The sequence below is a fragment of the Nannospalax galili genome, unplaced genomic scaffold (assembly GCF_000622305.1).
Source record: "Nannospalax galili isolate Female #2095 unplaced genomic scaffold, S.galili_v1.0 scaffold707, whole genome shotgun sequence".
Lineage (NCBI taxonomy): Eukaryota > Metazoa > Chordata > Mammalia > Rodentia > Spalacidae > Nannospalax > Nannospalax galili.
Genome location: NW_008356263.1, coordinates 1,212,612 through 1,222,633, shown reverse-complemented (window position 1 = coordinate 1,222,633; position 10,022 = coordinate 1,212,612). Strand labels below are relative to the sequence as shown.

At 42.9% G+C, this 10,022-nt stretch overlaps 2 protein-coding genes across 2 annotated transcripts; both read right to left on the bottom strand.

The window, feature by feature from the left end:
- Positions 1–4,654: 4,654 nt before the first annotated feature.
- Positions 4,655–5,191, bottom strand: LOC103751140 (40S ribosomal protein S14). The gene has a single exon (XM_008854506.3). It carries the CDS (start codon positions 5,165–5,167, stop codon positions 4,712–4,714), a length of 456 nt encoding a protein of 151 aa, XP_008852728.1. The 5' UTR covers positions 5,168–5,191; the 3' UTR covers positions 4,655–4,711.
- Positions 5,192–5,835: 644 nt separating this feature from the next.
- On the bottom strand, positions 5,836–6,379 carry LOC103751139 (40S ribosomal protein S14). Its single transcript, XM_008854504.3, has one exon. It carries the CDS (start codon positions 6,349–6,351, stop codon positions 5,896–5,898), a length of 456 nt encoding a protein of 151 aa, XP_008852726.1. The 5' UTR covers positions 6,352–6,379; the 3' UTR covers positions 5,836–5,895.
- Between the last annotated feature and the right edge of the window lie 3,643 nt (positions 6,380–10,022).

Here is a 10,022-nt window from a genome sequence, read left to right as displayed (position 1 = left end):
GTTTTCTATTAGCATAACCCTAGGTGGGGCTGCTCAGCTATACTTTGTCTTGGGACAGAAACTGCTGTCACACCTGACAGCATAGTTTTCTTCCAACCAATAACTCCTTTATATTCTTTTTTTTTTTGGAAAATTTACATTTTCTACTACAATCCAGAAAAGGCTACACCAGAACATCATCTATCTCAGACTGGGAACTTTTCAAGCAATCAGTTTGCTCTGTAAATTACTGAAGTTATAGTTAGATTTTTCCTTTACTAAAATCATAGCTATCACAGTAGTATCATATGTATTAGTTACTTTTTGTTGCTGTGATAAAATATCATGACCAGAAACAACTTACGGAGTAGTTTCTTTGGGCTTACAGCTCCTGAGGGATAAGGATCCATCATAGCAGGGAGGCATGGAAACAAACGGCAGGCTCAGCAACAGGAGCCGAATAAATGAAAATTGGATGTATTTCATCTCAGTACTCTATATAAATTCTTCTGGCTTTGGGCTAAAAATCAGTAAGGCACACAAGTAATACATAAAACAAATCCCAGGCCATTGGAAGGTTATTATTTCATTAGAGAAACAATTTGTACACCAAAACCTTAGTGTCTAGGACAGTGGTGCTGAAGATTTATAATGAGATTCAGAGATGGAAGAATACAGGCTAAGCTGAAGAAGGAGAACAGCCTAGGGGTGGTAAAGATCTAGAGAATACCTTGATTCTCAAGAGGAAAATGGAGGCTGGGCCTGGTGACACAAGCCTATAATTCCACTTACTCAGGAAGCTGAAGCAAGAGGATCAGAAGTTTGGGCCTGCTTGGGCTACAAAGTGACTCCAAGGCCAGCCTGGGCAACTTAGTGAGATACTGTCTCAAAAAGTAAAAAGAAGGCTGGGGATGTAACTCAGTGGCACAGTACTTGCATGGCATTCTCAAGGTCCTGGGTTCAATCCCCAGCACCCCTAAAAACAGTAAATGAAAGAAAAAAATGTAGTGAATAGATTAGGTCTGGAATGAACGTTTCTATAGCGTTCAAATTACTAAATGAGACCTATAAATCCATATTTTGTGTTGTGTTTTGTTTTGCTTTGCTTTGCTTTGTCTTGAGACAAAGTCTTGCTCTATAGTCCTTGCAGGTTTGGTACTACCTATATAGTACAAGCTTACCTCAAATCTGTTCAAAAATTAAATACTTTGAGGCAGGCAAGATGGCTTATGGGAAAATGCTTGTGCACAAGCCTGGCAACCTGAGTTCAATCCCTAGAAGCCACATTGAGGTGGAGGTAGATGGAGGGTGGAGAATGTGGAGTCCTCTGACTCTCACACTCCTGCTGTGGCATGCATACGTGTGCACGTGTACATGCACACACACACACACACAACTTTTAAAAAGAAAATTAAGTACTCATTTACAGATGTACTCCTTAGGTGACCAAATCCAATACCTTTTAATTATTAGGACATACTACTTTGAGTACACAGTATAAGATAATTATCCTTGCTTAAAGAGAACGGTCATGATACAGTTAGGAACACATCAAGGTCAGCATCACAAACAATTCTAACTTGTAGGAAAGCAGTGTGTAAGGGTTCCCTTACACTTTGCATCATACGAGCTTTATGTAATTCAGCTTTTACTTTTGAACTGTCCAAACTTTTGGCTAAAGTTTTATTTTTGTCAGTGCTGTAGATCAATTGTTCTACTGAGCCAAAGGTAATAAATTTTGACTCAAAAGCTGAATTACTATATGAAGGATTATTATGTATTCATGTCCTTGTATTATATAAGCTCTGTAAGATACAAAGCCCATCACATGTGTCCATCATGTCTTCCATACTCTCCACTCCACTCTCCCAACCCCCTTAATAGGCCATAGAATTCCATTCAATTTAATGTGAACACCTCCAGGTTTGACCTGGTGCTGCTCACTCCCCCTGTAGTCATCCCCACTTTTCTTGGAGAGAAAAAACAGGCAAATTCAAAGGGAAAAATCTCAGTGAAGCCATTACCCACAACTGTAAACTCCTTTGAGATGGCTTGTGGAATACTCAAATACAGTGACCACTCACCTTCAGCTCCTGGAGGACAGAAACTGCACTTAAACTGGAGTCTGGCTCTCTGGTCTTTTACCTAGCATCCCGATTGTGGAGCAGTACCAGTATCAGGGAAGCTGTAAGTACAAACGAGTTTTATGTGGAAAGCTTAAGAACTGATATGAAACTTAGGTTTAAAAATAGGGAAAGAGGTATGCATAGCTAAGCAATCTTGGTCAACATGTGGTCCTGCCCATCATTGCTGTCTTCCAATCTCTCTGGGCGAAATGGTTTGACAAGTTGTTTGAATGGTCTGAAATCTCTTCCTAGAAGAGTTTCTCTGGCTGGCAGAGATTCCTGGAGAAATTCCAATTTCTTATGACTCATTGGGTAACCATGCATAAAAACCATTTCTCCATAACCTTTCGGCTTTAATTACTTTTGAAAGGGCTGCTACAAGTGACCCCACTTTATTGTTGGCTTTCAGACAATCTCTCTATGAAGCCCAGGATGTCCTTAAACTCACAATTCTGCTTCAACTTCTCAAATGCTAGGATTACAAACAAGCACCACCAGGTCCAGTGTGGCTTCATTTGAACTCTGACAATTTCCCCACTTATCTCTGAACAATACTGTCTGCAGACACCCCGAGTAACCACCTGGTGATTTAATCTTGACTGTCTCCTGTTGCCAGGATGACTGTGCTGGTTGGTCTAATCCAATCCCATGTTGGGAGCAGGCTGGGTAAGTGACAGATACCAAGGAGTTAGTGCGAATAAAGCCACTTAAGGCCAATTTTAAGCATCTGAGAGGTATATAAGGCGTGCTCATAAGTCAGGTCTACCTAGAGTCTACTCTTAAGTTCAATTTTGTCTGTCAAGAATTTAAATAGCTATAAACTGTTACAAAATAACAACCAATAAGAGTAAATACTTAAAGAAATTAGTTTGAAAATTAAGTACTTGTTTACAAATGCACTTAGATGATCAATGTCTAATACCTTTTCATTATTGGGAGGCACTTCTTGGCGTATACAGTTTTAGGACATGTTTAATTATCTTTGCAAAAGAGAATAGTCATGCTACAATTAGACTCATCAATACATGCATGATAAAAATTAGCAACAATTCTAGTGTGAGGACACTGGCTTGGTAAAGAGCTCTACGCTTTGTATCTTACAGAGCTTATATAATACAAGGACATAATACATTTACCATATAAAAGAGCCACCACAACTGCGGTCATAACACAGAACTACATAGTAGTCCTTAATATATGAATTCAGCTTTTGAGCCCAAATTTATTATCTTTGGCTCAGTAGGACAACAGGTCTACAACACTGACAAAAATAAAACTTTAGACAAAATTTTGGAGATAGCACTAGTGACCACAGACTCATTCTCTGATGTAAGAGTACATCTCATATACACAATGACAAAATATTTATTTGTTAAGGCAAACATATATATAGACCAGGGTTTTAAATGCCAAGCAAGACTATCAAAATGTCAGGGATTTTTTAACCTGACTGGAAGTCTCTTGGATTACCCTGGCCGACAACTCGAAGGGAGGTTTCTCTTGTCTGGCGCTGTTTCTTGTTATATAGCCTTCAGGTATATACATGAACATTAATTCACTAATTTCTGCTCTGATTTTGTTATTTCTTCTTGTATGCTAAGATTGGGTTTCATTTGTTCTTGCCTTTCCAGTGTCTTGAGTTGCAATGTTAAGTCATTTATTTGTGCTTTCTGGTTTTTTAATGTAGGCACTTAGAGTCATAAACTTACCTCTTAGGACTGCTTTTAAAGTGTCCCAGAGGTTTTGTGCATTGTATTATCCTTTTCATTTCGTTCCCAGAAATAGTCTTCTTTCTTAATTTCTTTGACCCATTCATCATTCAGTAGTGCATTGTTTAATCACCATGAGTTTGTATAGTTACTAGAGCTTTTCTGGTGTTTATTTTAAGTTTTCTTGCCTTGTGGTCTGATAGAGTGCATGGAATTATTTCAATTTTTTTATTTCTTGGTTTGTTTTATGCCCCAGAATGGGGTCAATTTTAGAGAAACTTCTTGCGCATGCTGACACCATTGCTGTAGCTGCATACGAGCAAGGTCCGAGCAGCCTGGAAGACTATTTCCGTTTGGTCATGCATCTTCTCCCCCTGGTTCTTACAATCTTTCCACCTCCTCTTCTGCAATGAGCCCTGGGTGGGTGAAGTTTAATACAGGAGTCCTGTACAAGGACACACACTCTGCAGAATCTTATTGTCTATGCTTTGGCCATTTCTGTCCTTTTATGTTCATGCTCTCTGTTGCATGAGGGATCTTTGTTGATGAGAGGGTTTTCCTTTATATATGACTTTTTCCCCCTCTCTCTCTTCTGCACATTTAGTGCTTTTACTATGATACGCCTTGGGGAATTTCCTTTCTGGTCCTGTCTATTTGGTGCTCTATGCACTTCTCATAATTGTATGGGGTGTCTTTCCTTAATTTGGGGAAATTTTCTCTTATAATCCTGTTGAAGATCTGGTAACACCATTTACTCAAGTATCCTTCCTCTATGCCTTTGATGTGTAAATTTGTTCTTTTCATGGTGATTTCCTGCATATTTTATTCCTGTTTTTTTTGTTTTTTTTTTTTTACAGGAAGCAATTTATTAACAGAAAATTATCTGAGAAGTCCTGTTCACAGACGGCGACCACGGCGACCCCCCTTCCTGCGGGTGCTGTCAGAGGGGATGGGAGTGACATCCTCAATCCGTCCAATTTTCATCCCTGAGCGGGCAAGAGCTCTGAGGGCTGACTGAGCTCCAGGTCCTGGGGTTTTGGTCCTGTTTCCTCCAGTGGCCCGGAGTTTGATATGCAGGGCAGTGATACCCAGCTCCTTGCACCTCTGGGCAACATCCTGGGCAGCCAACATGGCGGCATATGGAGAAGACTCATCTCGGTCAGCCTTCACCTTCATTCCACCAGTCACTCGGCAGATGGTTTCCTTGCCAGAAAGATCAGTGACATGGACGAAAGTATCATTGAAGGAAGCAAAGATGTGGCAGACACCAAATACGTTCTCTCCTTCAGCCACCTGAGGTCCAAGGCTGATGACTTGTTCTTCCTTCTTTTCCTTTCCCTTTCGAGGTGCCATGTCTGCGAGTTGTCTCCGGACTCCGCCACTCGAAAGACACAATTTTATTTTTAAATGCTTCTGAATTTGGATTTCCTTCCACACCAGCTTCTCGCCTGGGTTCGAGTCTCCAGGTGCTGATACTGTGACAGTCAGCAAGCTCCACCACTGGCAAAGCCAGATCCACCAGGAGGAGACAGGAGTCCCCACAAAATGGCAAATGACCAGTTTGTAGATGTCATAGTAACCACTGGTCAGCGACCTGGGGATGCTGTGTGGTGGCTGCTCCTAACCTACAGGGACTGCGGGACTCCACAATGTGTCACAAGTTAGTAATGGGTGGCCGAGGTTGGGGAGTGGTCTGTGCTGGCAAAGCTGGGAGCCAGGGCCTGAACCAGTGTGTGCAGCCCCATGCTGCTCACAAACATCTCCACTGTCTTCAAAGCCACGGTCTGAGTGACTGGCTAGGACAAATTAATGCCACAGACCTGCAGCCTCAGCACCTCTCCCAGTTTCTTTTCCAAAAAACCGTATTGCAGAACCCAGGCTTCCCAAGCCGTATCAGAGGATGAACCAATCCTGCCTGTAGTTCAACATATTCTGTCTGCTCTTTTGTCATGGCCCCCAGGACCTAGAAAGCATCAAGTAAATTCGCCTCCCTGGATAGTGCCTTCATGACAACACTAGAGTCAAATGAAAAAGCTTACAGGAAGCAATTTATTAACAGAAAATTATCTGAGAAGTCCTGTTCACAGACGGCGACCACGGCGACCCCCCTTCCTGCGGGTGCTGTCAGAGGGGATGGGAGTGACATCCTCAATCCGTCCAATTTTCATCCCTGAGCGGGCAAGAGCTCTGAGGGCTGACTGAGCTCCAGGTCCTGGGGTTTTGGTCCTGTTTCCTCCAGTGGCCCGGAGTTTGATATGCAGGGCAGTGATACCCAGCTCCTTGCACCTCTGGGCAACATCCTGGGCAGCCAACATGGCGGCATATGGAGAAGACTCATCTCGGTCAGCCTTCACCTTCATTCCACCAGTCACTCGGCAGATGGTTTCCTTGCCAGAAAGATCAGTGACATGGACGAAAGTATCATTGAAGGAAGCAAAGATGTGGCAGACACCAAATACGTTCTCTCCTTCAGCCACCTGAGGTCCAAGGCTGATGACTTGTTCTTCCTTCTTTTCCTTTCCCTTTCGAGGTGCCATGTCTGCGCGTAGTCTCCAGACTCCACCACCCTCCTGTTTATTTTTTTATATTCTTTGCTTGAGTGGTTCAATTCTTCAACGTTATTATCCAATTTTGATATTCTGTTTTCTACTTCATTAATTCTATTGCTGAGGCTTTCTCCTGCAATTTCAAATTGTCTTATTGAGTGTTTCACTTCCTTCTTCATTCCAGCCTAAATTTCTTTAATATTTCTGTCCCCTTTGTGAATTCAATCATAAGTTTATCCCTCTCTTCCTTTAGTTTCCTTCTTTGAGTTCTATGTGTGTTCTTTACATTCACTGAATTCTTTGATCATATTTATAATTGTTCTTTCAGACTCTGTGTCCTGGGATATCTCTAGGGGGTTCTCATTGTAGAACTCTTTATAGGTCTGGTGGTGTTTGGTGGGAACACATTATGCTGGATAGCTTTAGTGTCAATTTGGCACACCTGGGTGGAGGGAGCCTCAATTGGGGAATTTCCTCCATAGGTCTGGCCTCTTCTTGATTGTTGAGCGATGTGGGGGGGCCCAGCCCACTGTGGGTGGTGCCACTCCAGGGCAGGTGGGCCTGTGTTGCATAAGAAAGCAGGCTGAGCAGAGGCCAAGGGAGCAAGCCAGTAAGCAGTGATCCTCCATGGCCTGTGCTCAAGCTCCTGCCTCCAGGCTCCTGCCCTGAAGTTCCTACTTTGGACTCCTTGATGAACTGTGACCCGGGAGATGTAAGCTGAATAAACCCTTTCCTCCACAAGTTGGTAGTGGTCAGAGTGTTTTGTCACAGCAATGGAGAGACAAACTAGGACAGAATTGGTACCAGGATTGGGTATTGCTGTGACAGACACCCCCCCCCCAGTTGTTTGCAGGAGGATTGTTGAAGTGTTTGGAACTTTGGACTGGAAAAGTAATTGAGTGCTTAGAGTTTGTTGCTATGGAGCTTGGAACAGTTATGCTGAAAGAGTTGTGAAGAATGGAGGCCTGGCTTGTGAAGCTTCAAAAGGAAACAGACTATCGGGTCTGTTTGTGTGAGATTTTGAATTGAGAATCTATGGTTTCTTCTGGTTGGCTGGGGCTGAAGAATCAGCTGTGATTTAGAAGAGACTAGAACCTGAAGTAAAAACTTTGCTTTACTGGGACAATTGATCCTGGTTAGCTGGGGCTGAAAAATCAGCTGTAACAAGAGACCAGCATCACCATAATGAAATCTTCTGGGAAGTATTTCCACAGGGTCCTCACAGAAGCTGTGGTCGAGAGGGGACCCAAGCCTCCATCTCTAGCTAGAAGCAGGACTTGGTAACATGTAAGAGTCTCCTGCATAGTTCTGGTGCTGAAAGCGTTGAAGGGGTCACAGAGAGCAGCTGAGCCTTGGCACTCTGAGAGGCCAGGAAAGGCCATAGGTCAAAGTTCAGCTTCAGTTGCAGTGAAGACCCCAGAAGTGAAGGGGTCATGGAGAGAATCTGAGGCTTTGCACCCCAAGAGGCAAGAAGAGGCCATTGGTGAAGGTGTAGCCTCCGTTTCAGTGGAGACCCCAGCTTTTTGGAGATGCCAGGACCATGGGACGACCACCAAGGACAGCAGTAGGTGTGGAATAGAGCTGACCTCTGGGTCTGTGAGACAAGCTGTGTGTGCTGTGGATGGCAGAGTCAGAGCAGTGGAGCTGCCAGAACCCTTTGGAGCCTAGATCATGAGTGAATCCCAAAGGTCCAGCCTCGAGCTGCTTTGCTGGACTTTGGTTTTGCTTAGGTGTGCCCGATTCTTCCCTTTGAAATAAGACAGTACTTGTTTTGGATTTTACAGAAGCCCACGGTTAAGGTATTTTTAAAAGAGACTGGACTTTTAAGTGTTTGGATTTTTTAAGGACTGTGGGGGTTTTTAAGGTTGTGCTGTCTTACGTTGTGAAATTAATGTTAACATCATATCTTGGGGATAAGAATTGGAAAGGTTATAGTTTAATAGTGATGTGTTTCTGTGTCAAGTTGACAAGGGGTCAATTGTGCTGGATAGCTTTAGTGTCAACTTGACACACCTGGGTTGAGGGAGCCTCAGTTGGGGAATTGCCTCTATTGGACTGGCCTGTGGCCATGTCTGAGGGGCATCTTCTTGATGAGTGATGTGGGAGGACCCAGCCCACTGTGGGTGGTGCCAACCCCAGGCAGGTGGGCCTGTGTTGCATAAGAAAGGAGGCTGAGCAGGGGCCAGGGGAGCAAGCCAGTAAGCAGTGTTCCTCCATGGCCTGTGCTCCAGTTCCTTCCTCCATGTTCCTGCCCTGAGTTCCTCCCTTGGGCTCCCTTAAGAACTGTGACCCAGGAGATGTAGGCTGAATAAACCCTTTCCTCCGCAAGATGATATTGGTCAGAGTATTCTGTTACAGCAATGGAGAAACAAACTAGAACACATATTATTTTGGTTTTTCATATCATTTTTTTCAGTGTGGGTTTAGCATGTGGATTTCTTTTGTTGCTTGTTATTCTGGTATGAAACTCAAGTCTTCCTTTGTTGAGTTGAAGTCTGCTTCTGTTTGTATTATTGATGTACCTTGGTTGCTTTTTGATTGGATAGGAAAAGCTGGTTGGTTTGGGTTTCAGGTTCTCTCATTTTATTTTATATTGGAAAAATCAGATGGTTCTATTCAGTCTACTCAGGGATGCCCCATGAGGATAAAGTGGCTTGCTAGTTAAGAGAACTTCAGAAGCCTCAGACGGATAGTGCCAAGGTCCAAGGACAAGGGATGGGAGATGGATGTGTTGGTTCCTGTGAGTCAGCAGGGAAGCCTAAGAACTGGAACAGCCATAGGGATTGAAGATGGTCCCTAAATTATGCCATGAAGCTCACTCCACAGAGGCTGAATCAGTTAGGTTCACAGTTGAATTAATACAGTTATACAATATTGAACTCAGTATAAATCCTGTAAGACATAATATTGAATGAGTTTTTAACCTTTAAAAAGATCTCCACTTCATTTTAATATACTGTTTCTTACAGAAAGACTCATTGTTTTTGCTAATAACACTGATAAGTTGGTGCATGCATCTCTAATCTGTATGTATCTGATTATGACTAGCCATAGTCAGTTGCACTTAGATCCTTGGCACCTGTGTATTTCTATAAAGTCATTGGATAGATTTCAATGGTAATGTTTATCACTTCAACTAATTAGCATGATGTAAATTTCCATGCTTCCTCCTCAAATATAATTCATGTTTTTAAATTTGTTGATTTTTTTGTGTGTGTATCACACAGAACATCCAAAACCATCTTATTCAACTGTACACCCACTTCCCATATGTCATCCTCCCATAGCCTCCATTGCCCCAATAGAGCCCTTATACTCTGATATCCCTGCTACTGTCTGCTGTGTTGTTGACCCCAGGCATTCCCCACTACTTGTCCATCTGGTGAATCTAGTCAGCCTATCTAGAGGTCTTTGTTTTAGGAAAGTCAGCTGTTCCTCATCTAGCAGCAATTGGTTGTCAATATTCCTTTAGATAAGATTGGGGTCTGCTGTTCATTTCCTCAGTTCTATGCTGGGTTACAGTCTGGTAGTCCCTTGGGCCACTCTGGCCAACAACTCAAAAGCATTGTTGCTTGTGATGTAGCCTTTAGCTATACATATGGACACTTAAAAATGTATATTGGCCCCTTTAACCTTTGGTTATACTTTCCTTTTGGGTGTTT